The sequence below is a fragment of the Lynx canadensis genome, chromosome B4, assembly GCF_007474595.2.
Source record: "Lynx canadensis isolate LIC74 chromosome B4, mLynCan4.pri.v2, whole genome shotgun sequence".
Taxonomy (NCBI): domain Eukaryota; kingdom Metazoa; phylum Chordata; class Mammalia; order Carnivora; family Felidae; genus Lynx; species Lynx canadensis.
The window spans coordinates 137,868,240-137,887,750 of record NC_044309.1 but is presented as its reverse complement, the minus strand read 5'-3'; the positions used below and the strand labels follow the sequence as shown (position 1 = coordinate 137,887,750).

General features: G+C 59.3%; 1 protein-coding gene across 5 annotated transcripts; it reads right to left on the bottom strand.

Annotated features, from left to right (window-relative positions):
- Positions 1-1,873: 1,873 nt before the first annotated feature.
- On the bottom strand, positions 1,874-19,153 carry TRMU (tRNA mitochondrial 2-thiouridylase). Of its 5 annotated transcripts, none has more exons than XM_030320941.1 (11): positions 19,045-19,153; positions 15,938-16,103; positions 13,696-13,802; positions 11,756-11,878; positions 7,855-8,027; positions 6,278-6,331; positions 6,128-6,194; positions 4,740-4,840; positions 3,358-3,502; positions 2,930-3,012; positions 1,874-2,398 (listed from the first exon to the last, which is right to left on the bottom strand). In XM_030320941.1, the coding sequence occupies exons 1-11, from the start codon at positions 19,124-19,126 to the stop codon at positions 2,222-2,224; spliced, it is 1,278 nt and encodes a 425-aa protein (XP_030176801.1). In that variant the 5' UTR covers positions 19,127-19,153; the 3' UTR covers positions 1,874-2,221. The 5 variants fall into 5 exon arrangements, with proteins under 5 accessions (XP_030176801.1, XP_030176803.1, XP_030176805.1 ...); XM_030320943.1 differs by lacking the exon at positions 19,045-19,153 and adding an exon at positions 18,477-18,788; XM_030320945.1 differs by lacking the exon at positions 11,756-11,878.
- Positions 19,154-19,511: the final 358 nt, after the last annotated feature.

The following is a 19,511-nucleotide window of genomic DNA, read 5'->3' as shown; positions in this document are numbered from 1 at the left end:
GGCACCTCGCTCCCAGCCCCGCTCAGCGGCCTGGTCTTAAAGCCCCCCAACACTGCGTCACACTAAGCCAGCCACAGGGCCCGGTGCACTCCGTGCCCTTTGCCCAGGCTGGCAGGGACATGGGGTCAGGCCAGAGGCCGGCCTCCCTGCAGGCTGCAGCCCCCACACCAAGGCGGAGGCAGGCGTCGAGCGGGGTGCCTGGCCCAGGCCTCCCTTCCCGGCTACATGGGACGGCGGCCCCTCGGCTCTGAAGCACAGCCGTCCTGAAGAACCGAGGGCAGCGGGACCCCGTCCAGACACAGGTCTCAGTCGTCCACCCCCACTCCTGACCTGCTACACCTGACTTCCTAAATCCAACGGCCTGCCTCCTTCTCCAGGCCCACAACCCACCTGATCTATTCACTCCCACCCATACCTCAGAGACCAGAGGGATTTTCTGCTCAAAACCACTGAGGCCTCCCTCCCGTTCAGAAGGAAGCCCGCTTCTCACGGTAGTCCTCTGGGGCCTGTGATCTGCCTCAGGGGGAGGGGGTTCACACCCCTGGGACCCAGACCCAGGACTGGTCCTGTCCCCACTACAGGCCCTGAAGGGCGGGGCCACGTGACAACCTTCCCGGGTGCTTCTCCTGCAGCACCATGCCTGGAGGGCTATGCTACCTCTAGTCTAGAACCTTCTGTCCATAGAAGACAGGGAACCACACTTCTGGCCCCCACAGAAGCTCAAAGCACCAAGAATGTGCTGGGTCTGAGGCCAGTGAGAGAAGGGAGCCCAGGCTCTCTGTCCTTAGCAGAGCAGGGGGCTGAGCCCTTGGGGCGAAGCACCAGGAAGCCTGGAGGGGGTGCTGCCCTGTCCAGGCCCCACCTTCAGGGCAGGCAAGCTGGAGGCAGTGGGGCCCAGACACGGCTGGGCGTCCCTAGGAAAGGCTGATTTCCTGCCTGACCCACCTGACAACTCCCCCACACCCCCAGGCAGAGCGTCTCCATACTTCCCACTCCCAAGGCCTGGGGCTGTTGCCCAAAGGAGCCCTTCCTGCACACACAGCAGGCGAGGGGCTCTCCAGGACTCTGCTGTGATGAAAATGCCCCGGGGCCAACGCGTGTCTGTCGCCCACTCAGCACAGCTGGCTCTGAAGTTTTTATCTTCACTTGCCAAACGGTTCTCGGCCTGGCCTGTGCCACAAAATGCACGCATGCACGCACACCTATGCTACGGGCTGAGTTGAGTGTGCCCCCGCCAAAAGCGGAATGTCAAAACCCTGAATCCCCAACCTAACAGTATTAAGAGATGAGGCCTTCGGAAGGCACTTAAGTCACGAGGGTGGATTCCTGGCAAACGGGGTTAGTGTTCCTGTAAGAAGCCCCAGAAAGAGCCCTCACCCTTTGGCCGCGTGAGGACACAGCGAGCGGTCGGCTGTGAACCTTCAGGGGAGGCTCGGCCGACCCCGCTGGCACCCTGACCTCGGACTTCCGGTCTCTGCAACCGCGAGGAGCAAACGTGTCGTTTGTAAGCGGCCCCACCCGAGGTGGCCGGTGCCAGCAGCCCAGACGGACGGAGACACACAGGCACACACTGGCTGCGGCCAAGCCCTCCTCCCTGGGACGCAGGCCCCTCAGGCCTTCCCTGGGAGGCAGCCAGGGCACCGAGCATTCTGCAGGGGGAGGGGGGCCTCTGGGCCTCAGGCCCTCACACACCCCGAGGGCGCCCTTGCAGGTGGGGCTTGGCTCAAGTCCACCCCTCCCCCCCCCCCGCCACAGGGGAGGGAGGGCACGGTGGGAGTGGGGAGCGAGGCCTCCAACCCTCCTCCTGAACTGTCCGCCTGCCTCTCTGCACCTGCAGCTTCCACCCCCCAGGAGACCCCCGTCAGAATCCGTGTCCCAGACAGATGTTTTATTGACTGCTGCTGTCCCCGCAGCCTCCTCGGCCAGGTCCCCTGCATGCCTGCAGGTGGGAAACTTTCCAGGGAGCATGAAAGAGCCACTCTAGAAATGGGGCACTTGGGACACACCCACTAGCCAGCAAGTCTTTCTGGCCAGAGCGCCGACTTGGAGAAGCCAGGGCTGGCCTCTCCGGGGCTCTCCTTGGCTCTGGCGGCTTTCTGGAAGCTCGGCCAGCCTGGAGGGAACTGGGGCCGCACACCCCGCCAAGCTCCCCCTCGCTGCCCCACCCCAGGCTCTGTTCCTCCATGTCCGCGCCTGGCGCTTGCCAGCAGCCGCGCCTCCTTCAGAGCGTGGGACCCAACCCTGGGCCGCTGCCCGGGCCCTCGCTGGGGCCCTCGCTGGGGCCCTCGGTGGACATGCTGGACTTGCTCTTGCCCTTCTGGAGTATGTAGGCAGACGGCCCCAAGCGCAGGATTTTCCCGCTGCCCAGACACTCATCCCCTTTGTAGAAGACGGCAAACTGAAGAGGAAAGAGGCCCGTGTCACCAGCAGTGGGACCTGGCGCCAGATGCCCACAAGCAGCCAGCAGTGCGGGGGTGGGGGAGCGGGGGAGGGGCAAGGCCCTGCCTGCCCCTCCTCTGTCCCCGCCCCCACGGGCCAAGACAGGGCAGCCGGGCCTCCCAGTGGCCAAGCGGGAGCAGCCCTCACTGCTGTCGTGCCTGGGGGAGGCATGCCGGGCGCGGGGCTGGCCACGGCTTCCACCCTCGCTGCCCGGGTGACCTGAGCACCCACACCCGCTCCGCACGTCAGCCCCCACCCCGTGAACAGCCCCCACCCCGTGAACTGGGTGCCCTGGTGGGGAGGAAGCGCGGCGCGTCCTCCTGGAGCACGAAGCCCACTGGCCAGAGCCCTCTCAGCTGAGCCAGTCCTAACGCCCGGGGGCTCCAGGCCCCGCACCCCCAGGGGTCATGTGAGGCCCCGTCCTGCCTTCCAGCTGGGCTCCCCCTCCTCCCTCTGCAGCACAGCACAGGGCCGGGCGTGCCCGACTCACCTGTCCCGGGGCGAGGGCCCGCACGGCCTTCACGGCCGTCACCCACACGGTGCCGTCTTGATTGAGGGTCAGCACGCACGGCACTGTGTACGAGAGAGGGGTCCTTAGAGGGGGCACCGGCCTCTCCACGCGTGGTCTGCCCCAGGCCTCGCACCCCCAGGGAGGAAGGAGCCCCGCCCGCCGGGGCCCACAGGCGCACGCACCACCTACGGCCCGGCCGCCACAGCCGCAGCCCCTGCCCGCGGCACCGACGACGGAGGCTAAGCCGGCCTCGAGCCTCCCGGTGCCGCTCCCAGGGCTGGCCCTTGAACAGGGGTTGGGAAGGGGTCATCCAACCTAACGGTGGGGGACCGTCGGGCCGCGGGTCTCACGGCGGCGCTGCCCTCAATTGGGCTCCCCTGTCTGAAGGGACCCTCCCGCTCAGTCACCTAGCGCCATCTGGTGGCGGAACCGGAAGTGGCACTCCATCATCTTGTCGCGGACCAGGGCGGCGGGCGGCTCCTCCGCGATCCAGTGCACGCGGCTGGTCCGCAGCAGGTCCCGGTACAGAGCCGGGTGGTCTGTCCGGGGGGCCTGCGGAGCGGAGCGTGCAGGTCAGGGCACCGAAGCCCCCGGCGGCGGCGCCCACCCAACCGCACGCCTACTGGTAACTGGGGCGTCGGCCACGGAGACTCGGGACCAGCCCACGGCCTTCCGGTCCCCGTCCCACACGGGAGGAAACCAAGGCCCAGGAGGGAAAGTGTCTCGTCACGGTCACACACGGCGAGCGGCTGACCACAGCACGCTGCCTGCAAGTTCACGCCTCGCTGCCCCCACCTGCCTGGCGCACGGGCCCGCCAGGCCGCTGGCTTGTCTTTCAAAAAGGTCACCTCAGGAAGCCCGTCACACACCAAGCGGCTGAGGAGAGAAGGGACAGGGCAGGCTCCCCGGGGCTGTGCTGGGGCCATCTGCCCCTGGGGCCCTGTCCCCACCCCCCCACCCCCCAGGCAAGGATATCCTCATGGGGACAAACGTCAGCTGATGACCCTACGGGTTTTTCTAAAAGCAAAACAGACCACTGAAATTTTACTCTAAAACCACTTTAATTCATACACGACCACAACCCCTGCCCCGGCTTCTATGCCTAACAGCTCTTCCTGGAAGGAGATACCCAGAATCAGGGGGCGAAGCCAACTGGCCTCTCGGCCGGTGTCTAAGACAAGGTCCCCCGGTTATGTGACAGCATGAGATGGCACCCCGCTCTCTCAGAGCAGGGCCACTGTCAGGGGGAGGGAGGGGCTATCCTGTAGGATGTTAGCAGCGCCCCGGCCTCCATCCAGCAGGGGACACTGCCGAACGTCCCGGGGTGCAGGGCAAACGCACCCCCTTTGTGAAGCCCTGCTCTAGAGCCCAGGGACGGGGGGTGGGGGGGCACGGAGGTCCGGGGCCCCGCTGTGGCACACAAACCGGTCTGGTCCTGGCTCCTCTTGGACCAATGACTTGCTGGAGCCTGGGCGAGCCCCGTCCCAAGCACTGAAGCTACCTCCTCTCTGTGGACCTTCGGGCTCTCTCCTGACAAACAGTATCTACACGTAGCAGCTAACGACACGACTGCTAGAGTGACCGGCGTATGGTAAGAGCCTAAGGAGTACCTTAAACAAAGTCCTGGTACCTTGGGCCACTCCCAGGAGGACGCAGAGGAAAGGCAAGGGTGGTCCGTCAATCACTGCCGCTCCGTAGGGTTTCAGCAGCCCTGCCTGGTCTCACAAACACTGTGGGCTATGCCAAACACAGACCTCTGTCACCTGCCTAAAAGGCCAGCCCGACTCACCACAAACACGTCACCCTTGGTGCCGTCCTTCTCCACCACATACCAGGGCTCGCGTAAGCCGCCTATCCTGGCTCTCTGGCCCAAAGTATACAGGAACCAACCTACGGAAATACAGTTTCTCAGGGGACTGGCACCAGCCCCCTCCCAAACAGCACACCCCTCCTAACCGGAAGGGGTGGAGGAAGGGGGACAGTCAGGAGGCTCCGCGGACCACCGCCGAGGGGTAGTCCTGACCACCCAGCTGAGTTCGTCCAGGCCCTGCCCCGCGCCTGGGTTAGGCTGTACCTCGCGGCCCCCGAAGGAGCCAATTCCAGCTGCTGGACCACCTGACCCGCGAGCAGCAGGAAAGCTCCTTTAGAAGGTGGACTGGGCGTCCTCCGGGCCCACGACCCCTTCCTGCCGAGCGTCCACCAGCCCCTCTGATGTACGAATCGCACGGGGGCTGTGGCATCCGGGCCGCCCCCGACTGCTCTGTGCACTCCTCCATCCCCATGGAAAAACATCACAAGACCAGATGGCCAAGCCACCACCCCCTCCCTCCCTCCTGAGGGGATCACAGTGCCCCGGGCCACCGTGCTGGAGACGGGCAGGCAGCACCCTGCAGTTCTGTCCCCAGCAAGGCTGTCACCTCCACCTGTCTCCGCTTGGGGACGTAAAAGCCCACCCCCGACAGGAAAGTGAAGCCATCTACCCAAACTGGGGCGGTGGATTCCAAAGAACCACCTGTGAGACTGGCCACGTCTGAGCACCAGCCCTTGCCCCCCACCAGGTCAGGCACGCTCTGGGTCAAGACCTACCTGGCCATCCAGGGCCCGAGGGCTTTTCTGGCTCCAGGGCACAGACCCACCACTCACCAACCCAACATCTATCCCCCCTCCCCCTGGGCTGTGAATGCTGGCGCCTGATTAGTCGGTCGCAGCCTCCCCACACCCGCTCTGTGCAAGCTCACGGTGCCCCCCTGAAAACGCCTGCGCATGAGCAAGCAGCACCCCAAGTGCAACACCGCTGCCTTATGCGGACACCCTCTGATCCCACCTCTTCCCTGTTCTAGATCTGGAAGCTCCTACTCTGGAATCAGTCGATCACACTTCTTTCACGAGGGTGGAATGTTTTCCTTCATACATATAATTCCACGTGCAGGGACAGAACACCTAACCGGAGAGCGAAGTCTTTCTGACTCGGATGGCACCCCTCTCTGAGCCGCAATGCCTCCCGGCCACAGCCGCCACCACGCTCCCTCGCTCACCCACGACCCCCACCCACAGGCTTCTCAGACTCACGGGCAGATGTGGAAGGAATTACAGGCTTCTCGCCTCAATTTCCCACGGCGGAAGCCCGCCCCACGACTCGGGGAGTTTACAACAGGGCAGCCCGAGGCTGTGTCTCACCTTTATGTGTTCCCAGAACTCTATTGTCTTCTATGGAAATAAATTTACCAGGCCGAGGCTGCAGATACTGGAAAACAAGCACTTCCTTACTAACGGATCAAGTCCAGAGCAGAAACACGGGTCCACACTCACGCGTCAAAGAACACTCACCTGAAGGATGAAATTTTCAAAATTTCTTTTACCGACGAAGCAGATGCCCATGCTCTGAAACGAAAGGAGGGCCGTGCGTGAGGCGAACGAACAGGCAGCCGGCGTCCGCACGAGGACACGAGGACCAGCCAGGCCGGGAGAACGAGAGACGGGCACCTGGGCCTCGCCGGGCCCCACCGCCTGCCCTGAGCCTCGGCACACCTCCGGGCTCCGGGCCTGGCTTTCCTCGGCCAGCACCCACGGACACCAGTCACACCCACAAACAGACCTGAGGGGCCCGCAGAACCTCTTAGCCTCTCCTCTTAGCCGGGTCTTAAATAATGGACCCCCGACCCTGGATCTTATGAGCTCAGCGAGGCCACCATCACGTCCACCCCTGGCAGGATGTGGCCCCCGCGCGGCAGATGTCAGCCCAGCTGCCCCAGGAGAGAAAATGACAGTCGTGCGAGCCGTCAGACCACCGTCCGGGAGCCATGGGGGACACGGGGGCCAGAGCAGGACCCGGAAGTAGAGGGGGGGGGCCCAGAAGCTGAAGCATCACAGCAGAGTCCGTGGAAGAGAGGACTCCCTCAGGGAGGCCTACTCCAGCACAGAAGACACGCTGGAACGCGCTCCACGCGGCTCCTGTCCCGTCACGGCTTTCTGGCCTGTTCTCTACGGTGCGTCTCTGCAGTGTGGTGCCCCCTCCCCCAGCTCCCGCCACAGAGCCACACCCAGAAACTGAACAGGTAAACAGAGGAAGAGAGATGATGGGTGGCGGGATGTGTGAAAGGATGTGGTCCTGGGAAGGGACGGTCATGCTCATGCCCAACCCTGGACGTCACCCGGTCAGACCGAGCGCACCGAGCCTGCGGGACCATCCCCTAGCACTGAACCTCACCACGCTGCCCTCACCTTCACTCCAATGCATGGGCTCTTTCTTGCCTCAGGGCCTTTGCACATGCTCTTTGCACTATTGGGACTGTCTCCCCCCACCAGCCCTCTCTGTGACACTAAATCCTATTCATCCCGAGGTCTTAGGTAAACGTTAACTCCTAGGAGCCCGTCCTCGGGTGGGGGTCAAGCCCGATCTAGTTAGAGCCCCCTGGTGTGAGGAATTCCTTTCACGGGATCCTCTAATGTCCTACACAGACGTTGTCTAATTTTACGGTGGTTTGTTTCGTGAAGACACCGTGTGCTCCTCACCCACCCTCACAGGCCCGGAGCACAGCACCCTCGACTGAGGGGCTGGACGAGTGCGGGCAGCGCCGGAGCTCTGGCCCGGGGCGTCTCGGGGCCTGGTCTTCACTGTGCCGCCCTCGCCCGGCAGGCTGGGCCAAGAGCACCCACTGAGCCACCACGGCTGCTGTGAAAAGCTGCCCACCCTGGAGTGGGGCCGCGGAGGGATCGGGGGGGGGGGGGGGGGGGAGAAGTCCCGTCTCGGCGGCCTTCTGAATGCGCACAGGGCCTCCCAGAGCACGCGACCCCGCTCTCTCCTGACGTTAGAGCCTGGGGAGGACACGGGGCGGTGACCGCAGGGCCCTGCTTCTCCCCAGACCGCGGAGAGGGTGACGCGAGCACAGCGCCCTGGACCCTACCTCTTTCTTCTGAAGCACATGGTGAAGTCTATTCTCTGCAGCTATTTTCTTGACAAAGTCTTTCGTTAATCCCCCCAGAGGGAAGAGGGTTCTCCTCAGGGCATCTTGGGAAACCTGGCTGACAAAGAAGGTCTGGTCTTTAAAGCTGTCGGCTGCTCGCAGAAGCTTTACCGCTGCCGAGAGTAAAGAACAGAACAAGTTGCAGAAATAAAAATGAATAATGTCTCTCCCTCTACTTGGACACCCCCTGGCCCGTCAGAAGCAAAAATCAATACTCACAAGCAGACTACTAGGAAGAAAAAAACACAACAATCACCATGGGTAAGGGGAGAAAAACTCTCCCTAATCCATCTACCATTGAAAACGATACAGGGGAGGGGCGCCCGGACGGCTCAGTCGGTTGGGCGTCCGACGTCGGCTCAGGTCATGATCTCATGGCTCCTGAGTTCGAGCCCGCGTCAGGTTTTGTGCTGACAGCTCGGAGCCCGGAGCTGCTTCAGATTCTGTGTCTCCCCCTCTCTCTGCCCCTCCCCTGCTCGTGCTCGCGCGCTCGGTCTCTCTCAAAAATAAACATTAAAAAAAAAAAAAAGATACAGGGAAGGCGGATTTTATGCGATAAGGAAATTTATTCCAGTTTGCACATTAGATGACAGTATTTTAAACACCACGTGAAACCATTCTGAAGTGCTAAGGTGAACTGTCTAAAACACGCAGCCACGTGGGAGGCGAGTGGGTGACAGGACCCCCGGACACCCCCCGACGTGGGGTCAGCTGTGCGGTTCCCCACACCGCCACAGTGCCGCGCCCCGGCTGCCCCCAGGCCCCAGGCCGGCAAGAGTGCCTCGAACTCCTCCCCTTCCTCAGCTCAACGCTTCCTGCTGAGAGTCACGCAGGTGTCTGTGCGACACTCCGGTGCCCCCACTAGAGAGAAAACCGTCTCTGGCTCTCAGGCAACGGTGCACAGGTGTGACTGACCGTGGCCCTGGGACCCCGCATCGGAGGCGGCCCAGCTCCAGCACTGGGCCCCATCGACCCGGCCCGGCACGCGGTGGCACTTCCACGACTGGGACCGTCAAGTTCCGGCTCTGAGGTTCAGGGACCAACGGGAAAAGCTACGCAGGCTACCGGTACACGGTGCCGAGAGGCCGCCGCCCGTCACCCTGAGGGCACGCTACTGTGTGCGACGGGCCCAAACACACGTGTGCCGGTCAGCCTGGCACAGTCACGTGTGGAACACGGGCTCTGTGCAGGTCATGTTCACCCGTGACCTCAACCCTGATTCTCACTTTTGCCGTGGAAAGTTGGACTCTCCCCATTTTACAGACGAGGAAACCGAGGCTGGGATCACTGAAGGGGTTCAATGGAACGGTGCAGGTGCAGGTGGGTGCTATTCCCTAGTTTTCTAGGCACAAAGCAACAGAATCAGTTGAAAATGAAAAACAGAGTTTGGCCACCCGGCCATCGGTAGGCACGCTCGTTTGCCTAACGCTCCTTGTTGTTTCAAAACAAAACCCAGTCAAACAGCGTCCACATAAAAACCCCAGGACCTTGGAAGTAAATGGCATTTCCTCACAGTTTGGAGTTTTTTAAAACAAACTCAAAACCTATGATTAAAAAAAAATTTTTTTTTAATGTTTTATTTATTTTTGAAAGAGAGAGACAGAGCATGAGTGGGGGAGAGGCAGAGAGAGAGAGGGAGACACAGAATTCGAAGCAGGCTCCAGGCTCCGAGCTCTCAGCACAGAGCCTGATGCAGGGCTTGAACTCACAAACTGTGAGATCATGACCTGAGCTGAAGTCGGATGCTCAACCGACTGAGCCACCCAGGCGCCCCTCAAAACCTATGATTTAAAAAAAACAAGGTGACAACCGTTAAAGCACGGACAGGAACATCTGGGAGATATGCTCGTGCCAGGAAACTTCGCACAACCCTGAACCTCACGCCCGTGGCCGGCCGACGGCGCCCCCACTTTGCACAGGTGAGGTAACCAGACACAAGGCCAGGGCCCAGGAGCGTCGGCTCTGGGGGCCACCCCACCCCGCGCGCGCTCTCCCCGGGGCCCGGGCCCAGGCCAGGAGGCTCTATTCCAGGTCTCTGGGGCAACTAAGTAAGAATTCAATGAAAAGCTCTAGTGTGCCTAAAAAACACACTAAAACAAAGACACGGTCATATTATTCAGACTACCACACGTTAAAATTACTCAACAAAACAGAGGTCAACGCAACCACAAGGTTCAGAGTGCCTGTGGCCTAACAGAAAGGTCCAGACGGCTCTGGAAGGCAAACCGCGTTCTAGGAGGCAAGTGAGCATGCCTGTTCCACACGGAAATAAACCCTCCATCTCCTCAGGACCCTTCAGTCTGTATTTACTCAGTGGTTCCTGCTGTGGCGCCCCCGAGTGGTGGGGTCTGCGCTCTTCCCAGGGTGGAGCGGCTTCCGGAAGAGTGGCGGGGAGCGGCTGGGAGGGAGGCAGAAGACGTCTGTCCTCTCCCCCACGTCTGTACCCGAGGCCAAAGGCCCAGCACCCGGCAGACAGCAGCATGTGCTGGGCCTGCGCAGGCCGGGAAGGCGATCTGAGCGCCCTGTGCCGTGGAGGAAGAAGGGCCGCCGGGCAACAGCCAGCACCCTGGGGGCCCCTGCAGCACGATGGCCGTGGCCTTCCGACCAGGCCCAGAGGCACGGAGGACAGAGCCCAACCGGGGCCTGGCACAGCAGGATGAGCGTAAGCTGCGGAGCCGGGCAGAACTGGGCTGGGATCCAGGTGTAATGCGGCGGGATTCTCGCACCGAGTCGCGACCCCGAGGCTCTTCCTTCCAGGAAGCAGCTTTATTCCTGCCGGCGCCGCTCAGTTGGGTTCGTACCCAAAAAACGGAGCCCCGAACTCCACGTGGCGCAGTTTTTTGTGTGTTTTTTACTTCTTTGTCTTCCATATAGGGTAACACACAAACATGCAGTCTGATTAAGTGATCTCACGTTACAAGGTCACGAGGGACGATGCGGTCACGTACGTGTGTGGCCAGCTTGCCTTGAGGTTTTTTTTTCTTTCCTTAGGGAGGGGACCCTATCACATCACCACCGGAGGCACCCTGGCCAAATGACTTCATCCACGCCTCAGTTTCCTCATCTGTGAGAAGACGGGACAAGACTATCCACCTCCACTCTAAGAGGAGCCAATGGGACGTGTGCCTGTAACAGCCTGGCCTTGGGGGAAAGGGGAAGGTGCCGTGAGGCAGGCGGTCAGCAGGGCCACGTGCACAGTGCCAACCCTTCAGCGCTCCCACGTCAGTGGAAACGTCTCGCTCACATATGGCTCTGGGCCCATTTTGTCTCTCACTTCACGGTGACGTGAATTCCTCTTTTCTACAAACAGACGTATGCCAGGACAAGCCAGCAGTTGGGCATTTTTCTAGAAAGGTGAAACTGTGCTCCCTCTAACGCAGATAAACTGATCTGCATACGTAATCTCTGTAAACGGATTTTCCACCGGCCTGAGCATCAGGCCCCAGCACCTGGGTCACACCGGATCCATACTCCTAAGTCTCGAGCCCTCGAGAACTTGATGGTAAGTAACGAGGCCTGTGAGCACTTCGGCTATGAAGTGTCTCCTCAAATATCACGGGAACCCTCAAATCACTAGCACCCAGCGTACAGAACTGGGCTGCAAACCAGATTCAGGTTCCAGCCAGTCGGTGCCCAGGCGCCCGACCGGGGCTCCCGCTGCCTAATTCCGGGCTCTAAGGGCAGACAGCCCTCTTGGTAACTGTACTTTTTCAAAACAAGCAAGCTAGTTTGGAACACAGAGACCTGGAGGGCCTGCTCAGAGAGCGACCCGTTGCTACTCTCCGGAACATTTTCCTCTGTGCACAAATACTTAAGGTCTGACCTGGGCGCTTTAACTTACCATTTCTAACTTCAAATCGATTTCTGAAAAGCCCTTCTGGCCTCTTAATGTGCTTCTGCTGAAAGACTTCCTCATCTTCCAGTGAGGTTCTGGCATAGTGACCTGTGGCGACCGCGTCTGCTCCTGTGAGGTTTTTAGAAACACAAGATCAAACTTCAGACGCGCAATGGCCGGCCGTGGCCTCCTCGGGCCTGGGGAGCTCAACGAAGCACGCGGACGCCAAGCCTCGTACCGGATGCTCTGCAGAGGGCCGCCTCCACACGGGGTCGGTCCAGGGGAGGGAGGCTCACCTTTAACTCTTCATTTAAACTGATACAATCTTGCTACAAGATTCCAGTGCAGCTTTAGGAACCTGTGAAGAACCTTTAAGACCCCACAGCGATCGCACGGCCCACCAGATGCCCGGTCTCCTCACCCGCTCAAAACCAAAGTCAACACACAATCCAGGGACCGGTCACACCCCCCCCCGGAACATACTGGGGCTAAATGTCAGCCCCCCAGACGCGGCCCACCGGGGCAGGGCACGGCAGACGCCAGACCGCAGGCTCGTGGGCCGCTCCAGGCGCCTGGGACCCCAGACCTGCGCCCGATCGCGTACGAGAATGGGCCGTCGAGCCTGCATTTCCCTCTCCTCACATTCAGTTCTGACGTTAGCCATTCAAAGTCATCCGGACTTTTGGAGTCCGTTTCGCAGGCGTCATCGTGGTCTGTGAACCCACATTCTGCCACCCCCTCGGCTGCGGTCGCTCGTACGCTCGATCCGCGAGCCTGCTCTGGGCCCACCTACGTCGCCACGGCAGTGCTGACGGGACAGAGAGGCCAGCAGTCTGGTGACACTACTGGACCGCCGGCACAGGACAGTCACAGTAACACGTCTTGGCACGTGGCCACACACGGCAGGGTGAGCCGCCCGGGACAGAACGAACCGAGGGGCCAGAAGTGGGACCTCCGGCAACAGCAGGACACAGGAACAGGATGGTGGGCGTCACAGCAGCAGACACGCAGACGGTCCGAGCAAGCAAGTGGGCATCAGGGAAGTTCACACGGAGGAAGAGGGGCACCCCAACGGGCACACGGACACGAGCAAGGAGAACTACCAGAGTAGACAAGATCTGCAGGGCAGCTGTCTACAGGTGGCAGGGCCACGATGGGTTGTTTTGTTCTCGAGAGGGCGCGTGTGTGTGTGCATGCAGGGCAGGGGCAGAGGGGGACAGAGAGAGAGAGAGACAGAGTCCCAAAACGGCTCAGACTCAGCACGGAGCCCGATGTGGGCCTTGATCCCATGACTCCAGGATCGTGACCTGAGCAGAAATTAAGAGTCAGACGCTCAACTGACTGAGCCACCCAGGCGCCCCTCGATGGGCTTTTACAACAGACCACCAAAACGTGGCTTCAAATCCAGAGAAACAGAGACCCAGAATCCAGAATCAGGTACAGACCCAGACCCGTTCTCAAGGCAGAGCAGAAAGCCACGAAGAAAGCCTGCTGAGAACGTCTCAGCAGGACTAGCAAAAAGGAGGACCAGCAAGAAACCAAACGCCGACTTGGCGGAGCTCTAACTCGGGCTCGGGAAACTTCCGCTAACGATAAGCACGCCTGGAACCGGTGCTGCTCTGAGCAGAACTGGACCTCAGCTCTCAGCTCTCCGCCGGCGACCCTGTGTCTCCACAGGATGTTCTCAAGTTCGTGGCTCCTGAACCAACGGCACAGTCCTCGCACCCACGCGGTCCACGGCGAAGACGCGCGCTCTCTTCCGTGCGACCCTGTCATTTGCATATTGCCAGAAAAGTTCTTTCTTACTCGGTGAGATAGAATATTACTGTTTTCACCGCTTCCTTTCCTTCTGGAAGACGAAACTGTTTACGAGGATTTGGCTGCTGACTATCTCTGAAAACCTTGTGACTTTAAAAAGATTAAATGGAAATAATGAAATTACTTACCGAGATTATCCACAGCATAATGGAAAAAACAGCTGAATTTGATATGCTTGTTGCAAACTATGTCAGGATTGGGAGTCCTTCCTTTCTCGTATTCACTTAAAAAATCACTGGAATAGAAGAAAAAGACTTTTGTTTCTGAGTGCGAAACATTCCTCAAAAAAAAAAAATACGTCTGTTAAGTTACTTGCTTAACTTGGTTTCTCCTTCTCTTACCAAAACCATAATTTTCCGTAAAATAGGAGAGCTTCGGTATACGGCCGTTTCCAGTATTTTCATCAAATATTCCTTTAAAGCCGGGGGCACTTCCCGTCTGAATCTACGACAGTGAATAAACCTGGACAGAAAGTCAGGTATCACCGGCCACTACGGCTCAGCGGCCGTTCTGTCTCCCCAGAGGCTCACGGGGCGCGGGGGAGGGGAGGGGGACTGACCCAACTCCAGCCTCCCCTGACTTCGCCCACAAAAGGCGGCTCGAGTGAAGAACGTGCCGGAGACAGCGCGGGAACGACCTCATCCAGAGAGACAACAGGGGCTCTACTAGCTGTTCCACCAGCGGCCTGGCGACCCAGGGCCCTGGGCAAACGCGCCAGCAAGGACCTCTCCCACGTGGCTGACACGCTCCCGAGGGGCCCTGGGGGTCGCCAGGGCAGCGGCAGCCCAGCTGGACTCCTGTTCTAACCGGCCGGCTGCCCGGAGACAAAGACGGTTCGGCAAGAGCTTCGTGTCTTAGAGCAGTCACTTCGGGAGGACCACGTCCGTGTGTACTCGCGCGACAGGTTGTACAGTGGGCAGGTGGGACCGTGTCGCTCCTCACTGACCCACGACGGTTACAGACAACAACACTGACCGCGAGGGTCACGTTATGAAGACAAACTAAGAACCTGCACAAGGTCCCAGTCACATGCGCATCTCCAACCTCAGCAGGCGATGCCGAGCCGTGTTCCTCCCGCCTGTTACTCTGCTCGGAACGGCTAAAACTTGTGTTGCTGCGTACTTCTATTGTTTTAATTGCTAGAAAGTCGTCGAGGGTTTTCCTTTTTAATGTCGGTTTATTTTGAGAGAGAGAGAGAGAGAGAGAGAGAGAGAGAGAGAGAGAGAGACAGCATGCACGAGCAGAGGAGACGCAGAGAGAGGAGGAGAGAGAGAATCCCAAGCAGACGCTGCGCTGTCGGCACAGAGCCCCACGTGGGGCTCAAACCCACAAACCGTGAGCTCATGACCTGAGCTGAGATCAAGAGTCAGACGCTTAACCGACGGAGCCACCCGGGCGCCCCCGAAGTTGTCAAGCGTTTTATTAAACCGTAAACTAGTTAAGGTAGAATCCATGCTTTACTCTCTTATGTCCACAGCCCCCAGAACGTTCTCTATGTAACAAGTATCGAGTGAATGTTAAAGGGGTTAAGCGTTTACGCTGGTTTACGAAAGCCGTGGGAACCATTCCCCAAGCGGTGTAACGGAAGACAGGGCAGCGGCATCAGCAAAAACCAGAGCGAAGCCTGTACAGGGGGAGGGGAGGAGCCCTGCCTGCACCCTGCGAGGGAGACGGCAGGAGACCCCTGAAGGCCAAGTGGGCCTTGGACAGAATTTGGAAGTCTCTGAGCCAGAGAGTGCTATCTTTATGTCCCCAGAGGCGGCACTGGGCCCAGGACACAGCAAGCACCTAAAAATCGTTGTTGGGATTGTTATTAGATCTTTTTTTTTAAAGTTTTATTTATTTAAGTAAGCTCTACACCCAACGTGGGGCTCAAACTCACGACCCCGAGATGAAAAGTCGCATGCTCTTCCGACCGAGCCAGCCAAGCACCCCCGTGTTAGATTTTTAAAGTCTTTGTGTGTGTGTATGTGTTTCATGTTTTCAAGAGGCAGAGTGGATCACCTAATTCTTTTTCCCAGAAGCCCCCGATCCCTGACGCGCACGGGAACCACCGTGTGGCACCTGTCAGGCAAGACCCCGGCCTCAGCCACCTTCCCCTACGTCAGCAGCAGAAACGACTCAAGGTTCATGAAAGCGTTAAAGAGACTTCTGGCAGGTGGCACGATAAGGAGAGCCAGGCTGCTCCGGGACCCAGGCATGGCCTCTGACGAGAGCTCCCAGGGCGGCTGAGGCCTCCCACGCGTGGCCTCTGGCACCAATGCAAACAGCACTGCCCGCGTGTCTACAGTGTGGCCAACTATGGCGCGGCTTCCCTGGGAAGGGCGGCACAGCACACGAGGAAGCCTCCCGCGTCTGAACCGCACTCACCTGAACACGTCATTCCAATACTCCTTCACGTAGGACACTTGATGGAACGGGATGTCTAGGATCTGGCAAACTCTGTAAGCATCTTCACAGTCTCTGTCGGCAGTGCAAACCCCGTGTTCATCTAGCGAGTCCCAGTTCTTCATGAACACCCCGGTCACCTGGTAGCCTGGGGAAGGGAGGAGGCACAGATCAGAGTCCATAATCAACCCTGGGTGAAAAGGCAGCGGCTTCTGAGCTCCGAGCAGCTCCCCGGCGGGCCCCCCTCCCACACCACACCACCATCTGCTGGTTCGCCCAGAGATGTCTGCTTTGCTACAAGGCCCTCAAAGTGACTCACATCTTAGCCCAAGACACCTGACTTGCCGGCTGGCTGAGATGCTCCCTCGGCTACACTCCCACAGCACTCTGTAAAGGCCTCCGACATCACAGTGCATGGCTGGACGGCAACTGTTGGCCAGCGTTTACCCCCAGGCAAGCAAGATGGTATATTTGCATCTTTGTGTCCCCCCCCTCCCCCGCATCAGCAAGATGCAGGCCCAGCATGCGGGAGAGGCTCGGCAAATGAGTCATGAATCAGAGAGCAGAAACTCAACTTTTTTTTTTTTTTTAATGTTTGTTTATTTTTGAGAGACAGAGACAGAATGCGAGTGGGCTGGGGCAGAGAGGGAGGGACAGAATCCGAAGCAGGCTCCAGGCTCTGAGCTGTCAGCACAGCCAGACGCAGGGCAGGGCTCGAACCCACAAACCACAAGATCATGACCCAAGCCAAAGTTGGATGCTTAACCCACTGAGCCACCCAGGCGCCCCTAGGCTATTCGATTATAAATGCTATACTAACTTTATCTTTTATGACCCAGTTTTTCCTTTTCTGTTGTAACAAAGTACCCAACCAAATACTGGAAAGACCAGCTTAGGTGAACTACCCAGGTGCCTGCCTTGCAGGAGAAATGTTTCTTTCTACACGGGTAGGCTCAATGTAACAAAAGCCAGAACACATGACTCCAACGAACAGAGACTGGATGACAAAGCTTTGCCAAAACTAACCTACAAATTTGCAAGACCACCCCCACCCAGCTGGTTAATCCGGTTAATCTGGCCCTCCCCACTCTGCTTCCCAGAGCACCTGACTCCCTTCTCTCTCTCTCTTTTTTTAATATTTACTTTTGAGAGAGAGGGAGAGCACAAGTAGGTGAGGGGCAAAGAAAGAGAGAAAGAAAGAAAAAGAAAGAGAGAGAGACACACACACACACACACACACACACACACAGAATCCAAAGCAGGCTCCAGGCTCTGAGTTGTGAGTTGTCAGCACAGAGCCTGATGCGGGACCTGAATATGCGAACCGTGAGATCATAACCTGAGCTGAAATTGGACACGCAACTGACTGAGCCACCCAGGCGCCCGACTCCCTTCTCTTACAGCTCATACCACACTGGGCTCTGTTGGGTGTGCTCCAGTCAGCCCCCTTCTGCAAATCACTGAAGCATGGAGCTCTTCAAAGGGCAGGGACTACATTTCGTCCAGCCTGTCCCAGTGCCCAGCAGTGCCCATTACAGAACCAGAGCCGAAAAAGGGCTTGTGGAATGGAGAGAGCTCCATGCATCCCATTCACACCTGCATTCCAAGTGCCCAAAAAGGAAAGGCTCACAGCAGAGGGTGCACGAATGTCACTTTAGAACTCCGCTCATCTCTAACCTCGTCTGCCTGCTCATTCTTCCCTTGGAGACGGAACCCGCTTACAGGGGCACCAGGCTCAGGCACTCTAGGACGGGACCTTAGCGCTTCACCCACCCTGAACTTTCCAGGGGGCACATGACAGCAAGTGCACCTCCAACAAGACCAGGAGAGCCCTTGATGCCAAGGAGAGGACCGAGCTCTTCCTTTGCTGAGTCCATCAGCTTCCGGCACTGAGAAGGAAACCCCAGGAAAGGCTGCCATATGAGGTGGAACAGTCTGGATCCTGGTTGGGGGGGGGGGGGGAATGACCTTCCTGAAGAGTGAAACCGTGTATCTGGCCTGCCCACGTCACTCAAAACATGTCACACACGTCATCGGGGACCTTCCAGGGCTCTGCAAGTCTGCCCAACCTAAAGTGCCTAAAATAACATCTTAACCAGGGCGCTACCTGCTTCTCTACCCTCCTCTCCTTCCACCTCCCTCTGGCCAACACTGCCACACCTCTGACCTTTTGCCCCAGCTGTGGACTCTGCCAGAAGCACTTACCTCCATACTGCAGGCCCCCAATTCTCTGCTTAGTGAAACCCTAGTCTTCCTTCTTCAAGCCTTGCCTCAAACACCATCACCCTCTATGATGCTTTGATTTTCCCATCCTCAAGTTAGAGACGTTTCTGTTTAACACCTTCAACTATGCCTTTCACAAAACCTACAGTTATTAGTGTGTGCTAATAACCACTGCTGTTTTCTCAATGCCTGACATGTGCTGGGCACTGGGGTAAAGCTTCTGTATTTGTTAAATGCTTCCACTAAGCCAGTGAGGTAGGGTTAGCTCCATTTCACAGAAAAGGGGAGCTTAACTCACGTGCCTGAGAACAGGAACCCCTCATTCATCCCTGCATTCCAAGTGCCCAGAATAAAAGGGCTCACAGCAGAGAGTGCAACGAATGTCGCCAAGTGGATGAGGTCTCACAACGAGAAGGACCACACAGATGGGGAATTCAGCTCATCTCGGCTCCCGACCCCGGGCACTCTCTAGACGCCAGCAAGCAACGCCAGCACCCTGGCGGAAATCTGTCGCGCGATGCACGGCGAGCACCGACGATCCGCTGACATCTCGGCACACGCGCTGAGGACCGCGTTGGCACCTCGAGGGCAAGGGCCTGTCCGGCGCGGCCCCTGGGCCGCGGGGGTCAGCTCGTTCAGGGCCGCCCGCGGCCTCCCAGGGTCAGCGCCGTCCCCCGCCGCCGTCACTCCAGGCAGAGGGCTCCGGAGCCGGGGAGAAGCGCGGCCCCCAGGGTCAGGATCCCTACCACTGGGTCGGTAACCGGGCTGGCGGGGCGCGGGGGAGCGCCCAGGCGGTCGTGCGTCCTCGACCACCCCGTGGAGGGTGAGGGGCCGGGAGCCGGCGTCTCCGAGGAGGGGTCGCTCACCTCTCCGCCTCAGCAGCAGCGCGGCCACGGCGCTGTCCACCCCGCCGGACAGGGCGCACACGACGTGCCGCGCCACCTGCATCCGCACGCCGCCAACCTCCCCAACAGCAGTCGCCGCTTCCGCGCCGCGCCGGAAGCCCCGCCCCCGCCGCGGCGTCGCAGACGCGGCCCGGGCGGAAACGTGTGTCCGCGCGCGACGTTCCGCCCTTTGCCCGGGCTTCCGCTCCCGAGGCCCCGCCCACGCCCCCTGAGCGCGCACCCTAGCTCGGGCTCGCTGCCGCGGCTACGTGAGCTGCTCCGGGGCGGGGCTAGCATCTACTTCCGGGTGCACCGGCGGACGGGCTGGAGGCGGGCGAGGAGACGGGGGAGGGGAGGAGCTGGTTTCTAGGAGAGGGCACTTCTAAGCAGGAGAGCCAAGTGATCTCATCTAAATTCAGGAAGATTCTCCTGGGTGCCCTGCGCAGAGG